The following is a 20,657-nucleotide window of genomic DNA, read 5'->3' as shown; positions in this document are numbered from 1 at the left end:
TCCAACTCAGGATATTCTATGATTTGAGATCAGAAACTTCTTTTACATCCATGTTGATTTTCTGCCATGGTTGATTATCATGCTTGTTTCCTGTGTATCAGAATGGACTGTTCTTGTGCTTTGAGGAAATTTTTCTTGACAGTTTCTTGAAACTCTCCTGGCCCTCCTTTGCCCTCCAAAACATTTGCCAACTGGGTCCTGCTAAAAAGGTCTCTGACTAAGCTAAAATCTTCTTTTCTGAGATCTGGGGTTGTGATTCTACTACTGGCCTTGCTGTCTTCTCTCAGGATTTTGAAGTCCACAATCTCATAGTAAGTGCTTATTATAGACATTAAAATGATGGTTTTACCGTCCTTTTGTAGTGCTTCATAGTCCCTATCAAAACTGATTAATAAGAAGCTGCTGTTTGCTTCAGTGAAAGAAAATGAAAAACAAAAGGAAAGAAAACACTTCATCATTGCACATCTTTCAAGAACAGAAAATAAGTCAAAACCCAGCAGAAAGAACTTGACTTTCTCCCTCATTCTATGTAACAATTAAATAGTCCAGTCCTTAATATATTTTTTTCTACCAAACTTCAATCTTTATTGTCAAGCAAAAGAGGAGAGAATAAGTTGTTTTGCAACATGTATTTCAAAAAATACACTGTGAAAAGTAACTAAAATTTAGCTAATATGGCTTAAAATACCAGAGGATTTATATGCAGTTTAAGGGACCGACATCAATATCACTGAAGAATTTTAATTTTAGTGTTCTTTCTTTACAAGTGTGTACATATATTTTATCAGTTTATGTGTGGACTTACCAGGGTTGCTAACAGTTGGACTTAAAAGACCTGGAAGCTCCCCTTCTTTCTGGAAGTTTCGCAGTTATTCTTTTAATTGCTTGCTTTCTTTCTTTAATAAGTATGCATTTAAGTAGTTTGAGGTAGCATGAATATCTAAATAAAAGATCCAGGTCAGATCAGAATGCATTGACTATAATTATCTTGAGTATTGATGCCTGATAGTTACTGTGTGTATTTAATAACGTGTTCTGGTTTTTAATTTCCTTTAAATTTTTCATTACAGATGGAGCCTAGTTTAAGGCAGAACTTGAGTTTTTACTCTAAGTTTTGTGGAAAAGAGGCTAATTAATGAATTATACACCTCATTAGTTTTTAAATTATAGTTGAACAACGTCAATTACTACAATAAGAAAAATATGGATTTTTTTTTGTTTGTGGCTTAATATGAATGAGGCTCAATTGTGTTCTCTACTTTAATATAGGTATTGTTTATGTTTTGATCAGACCATGATCAGTAATTAAGTATGCAGGAAAGTATAGTTCAAAGATAAATTGGAGAGTATTTGCTGTTGTATCACATTTTTGTACTGAAAGAAGTTTGTTTATCCGTCTTCAAGATTGCATTTGTACTCTCATCACTCAGGTAATTTCACAGCTTCGGATCCTGAGCAGGTCAGTAACTGCTGGCTCCAAATTTGACAGAGAAATATGGTCTACAGAACTTTCTCCTATCCTCAACCTATGGAAGAAACTTAATCAGGTAGGAATGTACCTGATTTGAAATGACAACTTATTCTTCTTTTTTTCCTGGTAACTACATAAAAAGTAAAGTCTAAGGAATTGTCTCAAATATTGAAACACTAGAAGTGAAAAAGTAAATTAAATGCATTTGCAGGGGAAAATACGTTAGGTGTTTGTAATTAGCTATGAAGTCTGTACATGATGTAACAGGCTATCACTTTTTTCTCCATATGAAGGTGAGACCATACTCAAGACATGAGACTAACATCTTGTATGTGTTTCCAAGAAAAATACTAATGTATTTTAGATTTTAATTTATTCTTTTCATTTCTCTAATATACACAAGACAATGTTTAATGATTTTAAATATAAATGAAGTTTTTCCTGTATAATCTTGAAATATGGTATTAGCTTTAAACTGAGGTTCATTAAAATCCCTTCTACATAGATCACAGACATCATGGCCTAAAACTATGTCTTGTACACAACAACACTGTAATAAGAAAAACCTTTTCCTTACTCAAATAATTGCATACAAAGAAGTGGCATGAGGTACACATTAGAATTTGCCATAACATTGTGAAATATCTCATTAAATTCTCATTTAATCCATTCTAAGTGTATGATACATCATGTTTTTGTCAAAATAGTCCTTTGGTACTAAATAAGTTCATGTTGAAATCTGTGGCCTCTGAACATGGGCTGCTGTTAACCAGGTCTGTGATCCTGTAAGAAAAAGGATGTTTCAATGCGACACCTTTCATGATCTCTTACTAACTGAACATACTTTTAGGTTTGCAAATCTTCCTTGCAAAAGCTCAGATGAAACTATTGCATATATGTATGTATACACCATCAGAAAATTAGAGATTTTGGTTGTAGTGTTTGGAAAACTGATAAATGAAGCCAGTTTTAAACAGCAAAATAAATCACACTACATTAATATCCATTATCAGCACACATTGCTAATGGCTAGTTCTTTATAATTATTAATCATTATCAGTGCAAATTCAAAGTACTTATTCCTTAAAACTTGAGTCATAAGTTACCTGTGAGTATGCAGTACCATGAAGCTGAAGCCACATAGTCAGTGCTTCTGGCTGGTCCTTGGTAGTCTTAGTCACCCATGTGGAGGTAATCAATTGCCCAAAAGCTCTTTGACAAGGGAAGCTGGACCTGACAAAGGCCTCTTCTTTCACCCCTAACATTACCCTCAAATCTGAGATCTCTCATGATTTGGTAATACTTTACCTCAGTTCCTGACCTACAGACTGGATGACACTTAGATAGGGTTATTTTTCAGGCTGTAGCAGGTAACTTTATTCTGTCAGTTGTCTGTTTTGCTTTGTTGTGTAATTGCTTCTTGTCTAAAAGCAACAGTAGTCTTGCCAGTTCTTAATTTTGCCCTTTCTCAGTGTTGAGTATGTGACCATCAGCTGTTGTTCATAGTTCTCGGGCCTCTCTTTTCAACTTGTGCCCATACTTTCAAGACCTTTGCTATCCCATGCTAAAACTTCACATTATAACAGCAAACACCTGGTACTGAATTCTACTTCAAACAGCAAGCTCTCCTAACAATAACATGTCTAGAAGGTCAGTACTGGAGCCTTGCACAGTAAGTGTAAGACATAGTTAGCATGACCTATTCCTAGCAAAAGCAATTTGTTTTTTTTACAGAATCATTAGGTACAAAAATTTTGTATATTATTTCCTAGGCTCCTCTCCTGTGAAGACAAGCTGAGGGAGTTGAGGTTGTTAGCCTGGAGAAGAGAAGGCTTTGGGGAGACCTTATAGTGCCTTCCAGTACGAGAGCTGGAGAGGGACATTTTACAAGGACATGTAGTGACAGGAGATAATGCTGGGGCCTGAAGAACTGACCCTGAGCCAAAGTTGACCTATAAGCTGAACTCTCCAACCTAGTATTGTATTTAGACATATATCTACTTATTAACCGAGATGCTATATAATCCTTAATAATGCTTTAAGAATATGCATTGGCGCTTGTTAACACGGTATATTATTAATAATTAGTAAGGCTTGAATGTGTTATAAATACGCCTTTTCTTTCCAGCCGTGGCCATGAAAAACCGTAGGTCTCACATAGTCACAGGTGGTTCATATTTGAGATATTGATGTAGCCATAAGTTCTGTGTTTAGTGACGAGGCAAGACTATAGGGCATTTGATAGTAGATGGTCCAAATTGACTCCCTTGGTCTCCCTTTGGGCCTTGGCCAGGCCTAAGGGGAATACCAATGGAGGAAGAAAGCCAGATAGTTTTGCCACACCAATTGAGTAATGTAAGCTGGTTTGTTTAACATTATATAAGCTGGACCCTCTCACAATGAAGATGGAGGCCTCACCTGCGGGTGGACACACTGCATAGGATTTCCCATTTACTGGGAAGAGGTTTTCCAGACCTTAGCTGTGATGGAGGACTTTCTAGCTGAAGTGCAGTCTGGATGATGATGATGACGGTAATATATTTAGGGTAACTGGTGATGTATCTCTCTCTTAATCACTATAAGACTTTTTTTGTAGTAATGATTAGATGCATTGCTGAGTGTGTCCTTTCATAAGCCACTGCTTCTTTTGTAATTCTTTACTGTCTTGCACTATAGTAAACTTATACACTTATTCTTTAAAGTTGGTGTCTGTGTTCTTTAAATCCATCCTCATTACTGGGGGAGGGAGGCAAAACAGATTGGCAAAACACAGGGCAAGGGGAAGTGGCTTCGGACTGAAAGAAAGTAGGTTTAAATTGAATATTAGGAAGAAAGTCTTTACTGTGAGGGTGGTAAGACTAGCACAGGTTGCCCAGAGAAGTTGTGGGTGCTCCATCCCTGGAAGTGTTCAAGGTCAGGTTGAATGGGGCTTTGAGCAACCTGGTGTAGTGGAAGGTGTCCCTGCCTGTGGCATGGGGGTTGGAACTTGATGATCTTTAAGGTCCATTCCAACCCAAAACATTCCATGATTCTGTATTATCTTGAAGTTTCTTTGATTTCTGAAAATTTTTATGTTATTAGAAGGTAATGAAACTAAGAATAGGAGAGTTTCTGACCTTGTGTAAGGGGTTTTGGGGGGGGACATTTGCTTGAGTGTTTAAAAAAATTTAAATAACAATGTTCTTTATCAAAATTCGTTTTCATAGTCTGTTCAACCAGTAATTGCTTTAAGCTTTGAAAAGGTCTAGGCAACTTTAGTATTTCCACAGACATTGTGTACAGTTCTACATTCTCATTCTACACTGATTTCTTAATGAAGGCACCATGTTTGTTTTCAGAAGTTTTAAAGACCTGGAAATTGGAATGAAGAAAATAGTTAAATTGCTGCTTAAGCTAACAACCATAAATTATATTATTTATGCATGAATGGGCACAGAGAATGAGCTAAAATTATTTCCCAGGTATGAAGAAGCAGAATCACAAAAGCTATTCTAGAAGTGTGTAAAAAATTTTTTTCCCTTCAATTTTGGAAGCATTTGCATTTAACTCCAACAGGTCCATGTCTATGTTCTGCTAAAGACTCAAGAGGGGAATGCTACATTCCAGGCAGGGTCTCATGAAACTGGAGTAGAGGGTGCTCCTAATTCTTTCATCCTCCAGCCTATATTGAAACTGGGGATTGCCCTGACCCAGATGCAGGACCTTGCCTTTTGGCCTCATGAGGTATAATACTACTACTAATGATAATACTACTACTACTAATAATAATATCATCATCATCATCCTTTTTATCTATTGGATACAGACAGTAGTAAAGTAGAGGTGGATAGGATAGATGTTGACAATACCTTCATTTTTATATTCAAGAAGCAAATATTAGTTTTCTACCTGTCAAATGTACTTATCCCCAAGGGTAGTTGGAAATAATGGTAAATTATCTGTTTCAGACTACTAAAACTCGGGAAGTGTCCAGTATAGGTCTGAATTGAATCTAACTAATCTATAGATTCAAAGCTCTTTTTAAAAATCATCTACTTTTTATTCCAGAGGCAAAAAAGCTTGTTAATATGTAGACAAAGATTAAGTATGTTTTTAAATGATTTTGTTCCCATGCTGAGTATGTAAATCAAGGATTAATTCAAAAAGGATTATCCTACAAATACCTTGAAAGTAGTTGTTGTACATCTCTGTGCTGATAGTTCTGAAACATAACAAAATTTACACTTGGCATAGACATGTCCTATAGAATATACACTGGAATGATTTATCATAATCTATGGACATATTTTTATCTGTGCACTCTCAATGAAACTCCCAAGCCAACTAAACCTGATCCACATGGAAGCACCAGGAGGAAATGGAAGGGAATAGTAGTGAGCAACTCCCTGCAGTTGGGAAGAGGATTGCTCCCATTTTCTGACCTCATCTGTTGTCTAGGGAGTTTTGCTGCCTTTCAGGGGCTCAGATTTGGGACATTGTGGAAGGACTACCGAGGCTCATCTGGCACTCAGACTATCACCCCTTGATGCTTTTCTACATAGCCCCCTGTCATGCTGCCAGGGGTAGCATGGAGCATATGAAGCATGACTACATGGGTATGGGGATGGTGGTTAAGGGCAGGGGGCCCTAAATGTTCCTTCTTGATCCTTACAGTGAAGGTGGAGGACATGAGGAGGAGTGGACAGATCCTACAAGCGGGTGCACAACTGGTGTCAGCAACAGGGGTTTGGTATTTATAACTATGGGGGACACTTTAAGGATTGATGATAGCCTGCAGGAAAGAGAAAGGTTCCACCTGACTAGGGTGCCCAAAAGACTGACCTTATTGGTGAGGAGACTTTTGAGATAGAAGTATCAAGTTAGGGAGAGGACGACCACAAATTATATGAGGAAGTAGTCAACTAGGTTAGCAGGCAAAATCAGGTCTGTAGACATCATAATCAACAAAACAGAGCTGAAGGGGTGCAATGTAAAGTTTGTCCATATAAAGTATTCAGTCTGGGGAAGAGAAGCCTCAGGGGGAATCTTAGTGTTTAGTGTGTATTGGTTGATGAGAAGGAGTAAAGGAGATGGAGACGGACACTTCTAAGTGTTGTCCCATGACAGGACAAGAGGCCATGGGCACAAACTGAAATACAGGATATACCACTTTTTTACTGTGATGATGGTCAACCACTGGAACAGGGTTGTTGTGTACAGTTCTACATTCTCATTCTACATTGATTTCTTAATGAAGGCATCATGTTTGTTTTCAGAAGTTTTAAAGATCTTGAAATTGGAATGAAGAAAATAGTCAAATTGCTACTTAAGTTAACAACCATTAAGTAAACATTCCACTGTCCAGAGAGGCTGTGGAATCTCCATCCTTGGTGATCATGAATCATAGAATATGCTGAGTTGGAAGGGACCCATCAGGATTGAGTCCAACTCCTGGCCCTGCACAGGACACCCCAAGAGTCACCATGTGCCTGAGAGTATTGTCCAAACGCATCTTGAACTGTCAGGCTTGGTGTTGTGACCACTTCCCTGAGGATCCTGTTCCAGTGCTCAACCACCCTCTGGATGAAAATCCTTTTCCTGATATTTAACTAAACCTCCCCTGACTCAGCTTCATATCATTTCCTCAGGTCCTGTCAGTGGTCACAAGAGAGAAGTGATCAGTGCCTGCCCCTCTGCTTTCCCTTGTGAGGATGTTGAAGATTGCAATGAGGTCTGCCCTCAGTCTCTTCTCTAGGCTGAACAAAAGCCAGGTCTGGGCAACCTGCTATAGCTCTGAGCACTAGGCAGTTTCCAGAGGTTCCAACACCAGCCTTTTTTGAGTTCTAGAGTAGGAGTCCTTTTGGCTCATTTTTCAGAGCTATCACAGGCTTTGTGGCAAAACAGCAAAAATGGCAGATATACACTGGAAATGAAAAAGATACTTAAAATCTACTTAAAATCAGTGTTATCCTATGTTGAAATTACACAAGCAAACTTCTCTTTTTATTTAGCTCTTCTGAACTAATACAGAATGTCTTGACATTTTCATCTATATTAGCTTAATTTGAAAACATACATTTTAATTCTTGCCATTTGAAAGCACCCTTGTAATGAATACTGTCCTAAAACTGCTTCTACAGTCTTTTTCAGCATGATTTAATAACAGCTTAACAGTAATCAAATTAATTAAACTCTCATAAACCTGCCATTAAATTAAAAAAACCCCCACACACTCAGATGCTAACTATAAGTTTGTGTGAAAGACTTGTTACTCTATAAAATAAAGTCTTCACTGAACAAGTTGTCAAATGTTAGACAAATTTTAAAAACCCTTCCTGAATGTGGAAGAGTGGCCCACTACAGGCTGTTGTCAGTGGCTGGGCCATCACAGTTAATTCAACCAATCTCTGTCCTGGTGTCCATTCTTTTCCCACATAGTCTTCTGCCATGACAGGGTGTAGATTAGGACCTATATAAGCACTATATAATCCCTCATTGTCATATAATGGGATCAGTTGGAAATAAGTGTCCAGTGGAACTCAGGCATTGCCCATAACATACTACTTGTCAGAGAAGCACAAAAGTATCAGGATGCAATGGGATTGCATGTTTCATTGTATCCAAGTGGCTTTTTCATGAGGAGAGGGAGAGGAATCAGTGCTATATTTTTGTTGTGAGGTGGTCACATTTTTTCCTTGTTTCAGAAAAACTCTTTAGCAGCTCTTTGAAAGGAGGCCCACACATAATAAAAATTCAGCAGCAACTGCTTCAAAATTGTTTGCTGAATGTATGAACGTAAGCTATCGTATTTTCTGTCTTTTGTTGTGTTTGTAAATTGTAACTAATTACTTTCATAAAGTTGCATAATGGTGCAAGAAAATTGCAAAAGTAGCTTTGAAAATTAATGAGTTGTTGTTCTTTTAACTAAACCATTATAGAAACATAGAAAATATCCTGAATTGCAATGGACCCACTAGGATCATCAAAGTCCAACTCCTGGCCCTGTACAGGACAGCCCCAATAATCACACCTCATTAGTACCTCATTAGTACCTCAGCTTTAATAAAAGAATGATTTTTTTACACAAAGGAAAATCAGTGAAACAGAAATATTGGATCATTCTTTTCTGTATTTTCAACAATTAAAAGTTTGTGTAAAAAGCAGTGAAAGACTAATATCTAAAACAATAGGCAGAGGGACTTGAAGGAGGAGGCAGAATAGGTACATCAGAAGACTAATGGAGTTTGCTAAAACCCACCACCATCACTAACACTGAGTTTTGAATCAAATGCAGAACTAGTGGAGGTATATGACCTTACTTTCATTATATTTGTTACATTTCTTTGGAGGCAGTTTTCAGAAAATACTGGAGTTTGAAAAAGCTTGAGTTTAAGAAGGTAAAGCTCTGGAACAGCTTAGGTGAGACTATGAAGTCTTACATTGTACTAAGAAAGCAACACTTACAGAACTGAAAGAGAAACTGATCAAAGTCTCAAAATACATCTGATTTAATATTGGTAGCATAATATAGTATTTAATATTAAAGATTAGAATCTATCTTCAATTTCTTATGATTAGAAAAAGCACTAAGTACTTCAGTAGTTCTTCATCTTAATTCTCGAGCAGGTCACGAAGATATTTTAAAGGCTGATTTGAGTTATATATGTAATGGATTTTAAGGGAATGTAATAAGACAGTAAATGTATAAGCTGATATTGGCATTCGTGTTTAATTTTCCTATAAAAATGACAGATGGGTTGTTTTATCAAATTCTCTGGGGAAAGCATTGGAAAAAGTGATGAAATGAATATGTGATTTATAGGAGACTGTTATGTAAAGGACAGTATTGAGGAACTTAGAGGTCTTCTCTTTCAGTAAATTTGTTGTGAATTAAGAGAGTACATGTGAAAGATTGAGCAAAGCCTACAAGTTGCAATGTCTTTGTTCTTTCTTTATTTTATGCAATTAAATACCTCAGTAAGAAACTATCAACTGGTTTATGCAAGTTTTACATTACAATTTACATATACTCAGCAAACTATGGTCTCAGAAAAACTGAAGTGAAACTGGTACTCTGATTTTTAGAATGCATGCAAAATAAAAACACAAAGCATAACAATTCTAAATACTGTATGCTTCTTATAGTTTGAACAATAAGTAATTTTGTGGTATACCTTTTTAACAATGTGGGAAGGAAGACTTTATCCTTCATTTCTTTGTCAGTCATAAACCAAAGTACTCATCTTTCACTTAGCTTTTCTCATATTTTAACTTGGTAGTTTAGTGCAGTATGAGCTGGAAATGAAAAATATGAAAGTTCTGACAAATGTACAGTGCCTGGGAAAGGTAATAGAGGTAGATATCCTGTGTGTTCTGGAAAGCAGGACACCATGTGACAATTCAGAAGTTTATTTAATCTGAAAAATAGTCAAAACTACTTGTTATTTTAAGAAGAGATATTTCAGAGAAAGTAAAATCAAATTTTACCTGTAATAAATTACTACAAATTGAAATAGCAAAAAATTTTTTTCATCAAAGATGAGGGATTTCTTTTTGCATTTGTACCATGTAGAATTTTCCAATAAAGTTTTTAATTTTATAACTGGAATTCATTGCAACCACTTGTCACATGTCAGATTGGCAGTTTCTGAACACATGCTAAAATATATTTATGTAATAAGCTGCATATGAATTAAGATTTGCAAAATAATACCATCTCTTGAAATTATTGAATAAATTTGGGGTTTCAGTGGCTGTAATGGAAGGGGGAAGTAAGTAGTGAAAATAGCAATGTGAGAGCAGCACTACCTCTCAGAGTCTGTTACCCAAGATTTACTTATTTTGTATTTATTATTCTATTTAATTTGCTTCCATGTTGAACTAGTCTTACCAAAGCAAGAACTATATCTGGCAGCATAGTTTATAGTACCCAATAAAATCTGGTTATGCTGAGTACAGCACTGCTTTTTATATTGACACATTAACACAAATACTAAAAGCAGTGATTTAGCTAAGTGAAGATTTTTCAGGAATTCAAGTACTTTTGAAGGAACTGGGTAGACAGAGTTGTCTCAGAAGAGTGATGTCTTTATTGAACATTTCAGAGACACTACCGAAAGTATCACTATAGTTTTAATCCAGTGTCAGAAAAAGGATGATATTCAGTATTAATTCAAAGATAACAAGGTCATATCAAGTAATACAAATTAAACAAATAATATGTTGTATAACACTATAGTTTCCCTGAGTTTATTAACTGGATATCACATATTCTTTTTTAGAATTCTAACCTGATCCATCAGAAGGTGTCTCCTCCTGCAGAGCAACAAGGATCTCCAGTCTTATCCTTCATTACTCTGGAACAATTCAGTGCAATTCGCCTTGTGCAAAGTGTCCATCAGTCTCTTGCTTCTTTAAGTAAAGTCATCAGAGGTACCTCATTACTGAGTTCTGAAGTACAAAGACTTGCAAGTGCTCTGTTAAACCAGAAGGTAATTTTGTATACATTATAATGCACGATGAAAAAAAACAAGGAAACTGAACAAATTCTGATACACATTTTCATGTCACCATTTGTTCTAAGCTCTTTTATTGATAAAGACTCTAAAACTGCGTTATTTTATTGATAGTAAGTCTTGAACAGAATCAGGATTTTTCTGGAAAATTTTTCAAAGAAGTGTTGCTTCACGTACTTGCAGAAGTTTCTGAATATATTGTCCTTTTATCAAGTTTTCTCTTAAAGACAATTCCAATAAGGTTAGAAGTTGTGGAATGCTATTTCAATTTCAAATACCAAGTCATATTTGATAAGTCAGATATATTAGCCAGTAGAACATGTAAATCTGTCCCTTTACTCAGTTTTTACATTTTCTTAAAATTTAAGTTATAATCACAATTCACTCTCTGCATTTATTCAGTGTGGAGTATATCACACCAGACAAGCTGTACCTATCATACCAACCTATCATCTCACCCTATATTCTTGAAATATGAGAAAAGCAATCAGAATTTGCACATGTACTCTCTCCATCTTTTTTGGCATGAAACTGGGCATATTTATAAACTGGTACAATTAGTGACTGCAAATTTACATACTCCATCATTAATAGCCAGATAATTGGATTACAAATATAGTCAAACATGGATTTGACCTGAAACTCTGGTTTTGTTTCACCTGAAGCAATAAATTCTGCCGACACTAATGCATAGATATTGAGATTTGTTCCGCAGTGAACGGTAATTCCTATTTATATCTTGTTTATCTTCATTGGAAGAACAAGTACTGTTAAAAAGATTTTTATGCATTTATTATTCTATCAAAAAAATTATTAAATTTGGTGTCTTTTTAGATGCACAAGACTGCATTTGTTAGCAAAATTGCAGTACAATTAGAATAAATTAATGTTTTCATGTTAGCAATCTCATTTCCTTTTTAAACATGTTTTGACTGTGTGGTAGAAATTGGTACTACGTGCAAGTCATAGCGAATGTAAATGATACATGTAATGGTCATTCTTTAGTACTTACAGTTATATTTCTTGTTACTGAGCAAGAGAGATTGACTTGCTTGTGTGCTTAAGATGCACTCAAATTGGAAGCAGCAGGAGCTATGAAACTGATCACTGTCACAAAAACGTAGTTAAAAATTCTATGAATTTTTACCTCTTGCAAACATCGGTTCAGTGCTTCATGATGTATTCAGTGAAGTGTTTCTGTCATTTCATCTGCTTACTTACCCACTTACCTTGACGCAGATCACTTGACTGGATTGTGACTGTATAGCAATCTTTTCAGCAGCCTTCCAGAGAGGCTAATGACACATTCTTGGCATGGCAGCTAAACCTCAAGACAGCTAAACCTCATTATATTTATCATCCTAAAATGATTTGTTTCATGGATCTTCTATACACTGTTCTTATTTAGTTTAGTGTTTTCATGTGTTATGTAACAAAAGACTATTTTTAAAAACTTGTATTTTAAAAGCACCAAGATTGTAGTTCTTCTAAGACTATAGCACCTGAAGAAACTGCTAGATTAATAGAAATGCAAAAACCACAAATGTACTACTTCTAAGTTTTCAGCAATGTGCTTTATTTGTGTAAAACTGATACATTAGCCCCATAGAAGAAAATTAACTCTACCCCAGCCAAAACGAGCAGAAGTATACATCTGAAATATGCTTACATAATAACGATTAGCTAAGCTATTTCTTTAAACTTAGAGTAATTTAGAGTGATATATTAGCAATGTTAGGTGAATACCTTCTAAATGATAGATTGGTGAGCTGTCTGTAAATGCATATCTAGCAAAGAGGTCTGCAAAAATGCAAGGTTAAGAGTTTAAAATAAAAAAAAAGTTTCAAAAAACCATAATTATGAAAAAAAAATATGCAGTTAACTGTGCTTTGTTAGTTGACTTGAATGTGTTCTAATTTATTCGATTCATACTTAATTAGTGTCTCCAGACCTAGTTATGTTCTAGTTTTTATCTATAAAAGGTACACATGGAGTATTTACTTTGAAAGATACCTTCTCTTACAAACTTATGTAATCAGATTTTGAAAATCTGTTCAGTGTATATGCTATGAAAACGTGAACCTCCTTGAAAATGCAGCGGTAAATATTAAAAGGATAAACTGTTTATTCTATTCATCATCTTCAGTATTGTGCAGTATTCTACAGGTAATGATTTACATCAGTTCTCTTTCTCTTAAGTAGGAGAATCTTGCAGAATCACTTTCCCTGTGCTTTACAGGTTCCTGTGGAGTAGTTAAAATTAATGTTTTTACACTTGTTTTATAAGGAGGAAATCTAACAGAGGACCTTTCTAAGCTTTTCATTTTGAAGTCGATGAGAAATTTGTGTGGGAAGGTCTTGTAGGATTTTATTCTCAGGTTTTGCTCTACAAAAACTGTAAAGTGATGAGAAAATAATCATGCAGAGGAATTGTAGCAGCTTCTCTTCACCACCACATAGCCACACTACTGCCTGTTCAAGTCTGAGGAGGCAGCAGCAAAGGAGTGGGAAACTGTGGCTGCTCTTGAAAGATGACATTGTGGCTTTTCAAGAAATAATCTGCTTAGGCCTTTTAGAATTGTTCTTGGAAAAAACTGATGTTCCCTTATTGAATATCAGAGGTTCTTGAAGGTTCCCCGTCAGCACTGTATCTGTGTGGGCTACAAGAAGAATTAGCAGGAACATGACCTTTCTATTAGTGGTTGTATATTTTGGTCATTTTATTACTTGTATTTCCTTTTTTCTTTGTAGCTATATTTGATCTCCAGATTGTTTAATTTCATTTCAAATTGCTAGTTTAAAACATAATGGATTTGAAATGGATACTTTCAGTAAATATATTTTTATTTCAGTGTCCTATCACATGGCAAAGCAAGTGGGAAGGTCCAGAAGATCCTTTACAATATCTTAGAAGTCTTGTAGCTCGAGCGCTTGCTATACAGGTAATTTTAAAGAGTCATTTATTTACCTTAGTATACTGGTGTTCATTGACACAGTATATCATGTAAATTACTCTACAGTAGACCTTTACAAATACCAGTCCTAAAGAGTTGTAGATGTGTGAAAAGGAATGTAAAAATTTAAAGGAGTAATATGGTAATATTGTTGGTTGCTTCACAATCGATTTACACCTTAGATTTTAGTCACTAGTCTTTATAATGAACTAGGGGGGAAAGAAAATTTATGCGGTTGAAACTTTACATCTAAGTCAACACACACTCTTTCATCTGGTAGAGAGATGCCTATCAAGGCGTAAATGAAGCATTTCTAATAGAGGTAATGTAGACGACTAGTCTTTAAAGCAAATAATGAAAACATCTGCATTCTCCAGGTTTACAAGAGGCTATAATAGAAGGTGCAGTATGACAACAGCTTTGTCAGTTTACAGTCTGACAGTGAAGAGGATAATTTTTAGTTAAGGTAGATCTATGTGTACTTTTATTGACAGAAGCAGTGTATTTAAGATAATAGGCAGATGAAAAAAAAGTCATTCATCTAAATTAACTGGTATTTAAGGAAATAGATTTCATCATGTTGCATACAGAGAGAGAAAACTGTGAGAACCTTCCAGAGAGGTAGGAAGGACAGATCTCTATTATCTCTGGGCAATAAATAAAAAGCTTACGGTTTTGACTTTGATTAACACAGTCTTGTCCAGCAGCATACAAAGATTTCTGTCAACATTGGTGTTGACTGTCAGATTCAGAAGGAAGATTTGAAGGACACATGATTTCTAGGCATTACTTTTTCTAAAGAAACTACCAGATGGATGTTTTCAAAGTATTAATAGCATTCTTGTTATGCAAACAGTTTCTTTTGGCTAATGCTTAGTTTTTGTTTGTCCTTTTCTTCAAAAAACGCTTAAAATATAAACAAAGAAAGTGTAAATATGTAAAGCAACAAGTGATAATGCATGTTCAGATGTTATTTGGTCATATAACTAGGGCTGAACTTAGTCCCATCTGACTATTATTGTCTTTAGTATTAAAAAAACATCATTTGTGGTTGAGTCAGTGTGTTTGTATGCTTCAAGAGTACCTTGCTGTTTGCAGCTTGTACTTTCATTTGGTTGTGACCAAACTGCATGCAACTTTCCTTACTTATATGGGTTTTTCTTAATTGAAGTCTGAGATTACTGTTCAAGCTTCTGTGTGGACTGCACCTCCCATACAAAGTGGAGATAATGTGACAGAGTGTAACAGAATGAAATTAGTGTTAATAGTAATAAATGATTTTCAACCACACATATTCAGAAAGTTTTTATTTTCATATATTACTTCAGTCAACTATTGACAAATATGCTGCCTTATATCACCATGATAGTAATCTTCCTTTCTCGCTGTTTAAACTGCTGACAAAATGTTACATTTGGATTACTCATTTTTATGAAAGTTATTATGAAGAAATCATTTACAATTTTAAACAGTTATTTTTTGTAAGAGAGGGAAAGATTATTAAGGCAGAGCTTTACAGCAGATACTTAACATACATACTTGTATCCAGAAACAGTAAATTACATTAAATTTTTTGTTAGTGACAACAGTTGCTGGTTATTTAATTTTATTTTTTTTAATGTTACATATGTAGTATAGTTGTGTTTGAAGCAATTCTTAATAATACATTACCAGTCTGTTTTCCATCTCAAGCTTCCAGTCAAATCATGTCTGAAATGCAATTTCTACACTTTTTTTGTGTATGGTACTAGAAAAGTGTTGATTTTTTCTAATTATGCATTTCAGTTGAATCATCTTTTTCCTTAAATATGATTCCAATTCATAGTTGTGCATATTACAGCAAGATTTTGATTACTTATGATAAGTTTTTAATTAACTTTTCTTTTTTGTGACTTTTTGTTACTGATTTTATAAATGTAATTTATCATTAGTTAATTCTAGGTTTAGTATTCAGAAATTCAATAAAGGCTTCAATTCTCACAACTCTGAAAATTATTTTCAGATTTATATTTCAATAAATGCCATATTTTGGATTGGTTTAGTTTTATATGACCAACTCCATCGTCTTTTTTTTGATAGTTACTCTTATCTCCCTCAGTTTCATCAACTATGAGACTTGTACTTTCACTGTTTGAGGCAGATTTGATTTAGGTATTTTTTAAGAGGAAATAGGAGACATTGAAACATCAAATTTGTACTGAGTGATTACATTTACTAAGGATGAAGTAAGTCTCTACCTAGGTTATTAGTTAAAGGCTGCCTTGTCAAGAGGTTTGCTGCCAGTGTAGAAAATAATAAAAGCAACTGCATTGTCACAAGCATTTAATGGGAATGGAGAGGAACACAAAATATAGGCCAGATGGTAAAATATTTATAGCAGAATTTATAGAAGTGTAAAGATGTTCTGAGAGCATTACACAACAACAGACAGAAAAACAACAGTTCTTACATTTCTCAGGTCTGAATTATCTCAGTAAAAAGCAAAATTAAAAAAAACTGCCTACTGAAAGTGTGAGGAAATATGTATATGCAAAATGCAGTAGAGACTTGTATTGCTGTGCAGTACTTTGTTGTGACAGAACTGATGGAAATAGATGATTTCTTCCCAGATTGAAGTTCTGATATTTGGATGTTAACTTTTGCTTTAAATTGAAACAAAAATGGTGTATTGAACATTCTTCTAAGATGGAGTTCTGAATACTCTCAATTAGCAATGCTGACTTTGAACTTTACAATATCATGATTTAGCTTGTCTATCTATAGTGATATATTTGCTATCAACATTAAGGCATGAAAGATATGAATCATCATAGATCATTGTATTGGTTTTAAGTCTTGGTCCTTATACTGCCAGTTTCCTCATGATGGCATCTTAAATGTGTTCTGTGGCTTTCCTCTCAGTTCACGATTATAGCTCAGGAATAGTACACATTAGCATATAATGCTCTTAAGTGAATTCCAGTCTCTAGATAAGTGTCTTCTCATGGCTATGGATACCAGCAGGAGAGAAAGAGAAGAGACCCTGGACTATAGCTAGTAAGAGCCAAAACACCAGCCCAGGCAAATGTCAGATGAATTAAAAAATGTTTCAGGTCAACAAATTGGAAATTAATTTTTGTTTCCACAACAACTAAATGTAGAGCTTAATTTCACCTTTTTTTAAAAAAAACAACCAAAAATACTCATACTCTTCTTATTCCAAAAATACGTTCTATTTTAAATTAAAACATTTATTTATTCTTTTAACTGAGCTGGTTTTATATCATCTGCAAAAACAGTTCTTCCTTTGGATGACTGTTTGATCAGAGAGAGCCGCTAAAAGGCTTACAGTGTACATTGAAAATGTACATCTATTTCAGTGTTCTAATCAAGGAAATGTTTATGAACATAGAAGGTTTTTATTTGCCTAATTTATAAAGGGTTTTGTTGAAAATGTGCATTTATCTATAAAATATTCCCAGTATATAAAAAAAGTTGTATTTCATACTTCTTCAAGAGACTCATATTTATCTCACTGGGATGCTGCTCTCTTTTCCTCTCCCATTCTGAGTGAAATCTAGGGTAATAATATAATGTCAATGCTGGTTCGATCCCTTAGTAAAAGAGTTTTGCTATTTTATTGCTCTTTTGTTTTTTGAGGAAAAATTACTTTGTTTTTGTTTTGGAACCCTTACTATACCTCTGTTTCAACAGTTAGGTCCCCAGAGAGATAGATAGGACACCCAAGGTATGTGAGATTTGAACTCCTGGAAATTGCCTGCTGAAGACACTAGAAAACCTTCTGGGAATAGGAGACACGGGATCCTTCCTTCACACCCCAAACATCTAGGCAAAAATATTAAATTTTCTTTCACTCATAGCAGGCAGAAAGTCTGGTATTAGAAAGCCAAGGAAGCCAAGTCCTCTCAATTTTCACCAAGTTAAAGAACTTCCATAATAAATTTTGTACAAACTCAAAATTTTCATGCTCAGTCCCCGTATCCATCCGCTTGTGCACTCCATAATAACACCTATTCCCCCTTTAAGTAATCACACTTACTTTGCATAACATTTCAATTTTTTCTAATACGTTGCGTTAGCAGATTTTGCTGCGGAGACAATAGCTTAATGGTTTGCCTTTTACAGTTTTAGGAGTATCTGATTTTGATGAATTAGGTTTGCTGGTTCCTCACCTTGTTGTTGTTCCTCTCATGACTCTCTCTATTTGAACAGCTGTTACCTAGGTATCTGTGCAGTGCAGAATGCTCCAGGTTTAGCATACTGATATTAATGCACAAGAATTCATCGAAGTAATGTTTTAAATCTATGCGCTCTGTTATTTTAATTCAAATTTACACCTTATTCTGAAGAATTAGCATTTTTCTGCTGTGTTTTTTGGCTTCTCCTCTTCAGCTGTCATGAATATCAAAACAAAAATACAACTGCAGTCTAACATTATCTGCTAAGGAACTGATCCTTAATTGGCTCCCTTAGCTCCAATCATGTTGCAGCATGATTTCATTTTGTTCAGAATTTATCAGCCAGGATACATTTCTCAAGACCTTTTATCTAAGTGATAACTGCTTGGTAAAAATTGGAAATTTGCTAGTACTACTATAAAATATGTTTTGTTTGTCTGTCATGTAATAGATCTTACAGATCCAGCTGTTGTATTGTGTCCCTTTTTAATCACTGCCTCAGTTAGATAGTATTGATGAAGTAATGGCTGAGTGTTTTGTAAAGATACACCATCCAAAGAGGGTGCTACACAGAATGTAAGATCAAAGTATCAGACTTGTAGAGGTCATAGGAGCTGTCCATTGAAATAAGATATAATTTCCAAGGAAGCTTAAGCAGAGCTGAAGCACTTTTTGCACACAGATAGTTCACATAGTCTTATGACTTACAGAAAGCTGTATTCCTGCACGGGTACCTGAGCTGTAAGGATCGCTGAAGTTTCCTTTTAATGCATCAGTTCAACACTTTACTTTTCATAGGTTTTGAATCATATAGTCATAGAATATCCTGAGTTGGAAGGGACCCATCAGGATCACTGAAGTCCAACTCCTGGCCCTGCATGGGACCATCTCAAGAGTCGCACCATTTCATGTGTCTGAGAGCATTGTTCAAATGCTTGTTGAACTCTGTGAGGCTTGGTGCTGTGACTGTTTCCCTGGGGAGCCTATTCCAGTGCCCAACCACCCTCTGGGTGAAGAACCTTTTCCTAATATCCAACCTAAAATTCCGCTGACACAACTTCAGGCCATTCCCTTCAGTCCTGTCACTGGTCACCAGATAGAAGAGATCAGTGCCTGCCTCTTCTCTTCCCCTCACAAGGAAGTTGTAGCCTGCAATGAGGTCTCCCCTCAGTCTCCTCCAGGATGAACAGACCAAGTGACCTCAGCCTCACAGGGCTCCCCTCAAGACCTTTCATCTTTGTAGCCCTTCTTTGGACGCTCTCTAATAGTTTTATATCCTTCTTTTATTGTGGTGCTCAAAACAGAAAATCCCTCTTTCTTGTAGTGAAATTTTTGCTTTCCTGCAAAATACAGTGCATTTAAACAGTAAATCTACAAACTGTGCTAATTTAAATGGAAATAATTTTGGTTACCAATGAGAAGGATTATGTCAAGTTTGGGAAAAAAATATGCCTTATGCGTAGAAAAACAATTTTTAAAAAGCAGCATTGGAAAAGGGAAAAAATCTCTACCTGCATTTCATTTGGTTTCACTGTGAGCTGTTGAAACTTAGTCCCAATGAAGGCTAGGTGCTCTGTTAAATTGAGGCATTAACAAGTTATGAGTTTTTCAATAAACATAAGGCTTAACTGTTATGAAAAATAATGTTTCAAGGGAATTCAGTTCCTGTTCATTCAACTCTTGGAATTCTAAGCATGTTTTGTGAGAATGGCTGTTCTGTTTAAATTATGAAATACTACCTTGTAAGGAGAAGTTTGAGCAGCATCCCTTATATTACCACTAACCATTTGGTCAGCACTCTGATTATAAAATATTTATTGCAGAAGACAATTACTCATAAAAAATATTTTTAGAAGTGTTGCATAAAAAAGAACAACTGAGGTCATTGTCTTTACAGACATTGTCTCTCTGAGGAATTACCTTTTTTTAAAGAAAATGAATTTTTTTCCTAACGTAAGTTTAATTTAAAAGAGCGAGATTTAGTAGTCTGTATTTCTTCTATGGATGTAAGATAGTATTTATATATGCAGTATGTTACAAAAAACTGTGCTATATATTATGTAAGATTTAAAACTCTAGTTGATATACTTTATTTAAAATAATAAAATAATCATCGTTCATTAATTTTTCTCTTTAAGGTACATGATACTTTTTTACATGGAAGATACCTGAAAAGATACAATGATAAAATATTAATAAATTGTATGCATTTAATTTGTCAAAATTAAAAGTGTAGATTGCTCTGTTTCTATTAACTTGTTTTTAACTCTGTCTCCTTTATCATGGACAAAGCTGTCTGCAAAACAGAAAGCTGACTAAAATAGATAGTCTTGTTTGACAAAAACTCAAGCAAAAAAAAAAAGGTTAATTTTATTACAAATGGTAGAAAAGGATTTTATTATCGTTTACATATGAAAAAGATTCTTTATGTTATGCTCTCAAAGACTTGGGTAATTTTAAATTCCAGACATTAATGTATGAGAAGACTGCAGCACATGCTAATGCACCAGTTTGTAGGTATTTCCATCATCTGCCTTGCTTTTTCTAGACAACTTAGAAT

At 35.0% G+C, this 20,657-nt stretch overlaps 1 protein-coding gene across 2 annotated transcripts in view; it reads left to right on the top strand.

Annotated features, from left to right (window-relative positions):
- Positions 1 to 20,657, top strand: part of DYNC2H1 (dynein cytoplasmic 2 heavy chain 1) — a 160,226-nt gene that overhangs the window by 117,528 nt on the left and 22,041 nt on the right. For both annotated transcript variants that reach the window (XM_027636185.1, XM_027636100.1), the window contains exons 83-85: positions 1,431 to 1,547; positions 10,732 to 10,941; positions 13,818 to 13,907. In XM_027636185.1, the coding sequence (XP_027491986.1) occupies positions 1,431 to 1,547; positions 10,732 to 10,941; positions 13,818 to 13,907 (417 nt within the window). The remainder of the gene's footprint in view (positions 1 to 1,430; positions 1,548 to 10,731; positions 10,942 to 13,817; positions 13,908 to 20,657) is intronic.

The sequence above is a fragment of the Corapipo altera genome, unplaced genomic scaffold, assembly GCF_003945725.1.
Source record: "Corapipo altera isolate COAL_440 unplaced genomic scaffold, ASM394572v1 0, whole genome shotgun sequence".
Taxonomy (NCBI): domain Eukaryota; kingdom Metazoa; phylum Chordata; class Aves; order Passeriformes; family Pipridae; genus Corapipo; species Corapipo altera.
This window is presented reverse-complemented; position numbering and strand designations above follow the sequence as displayed.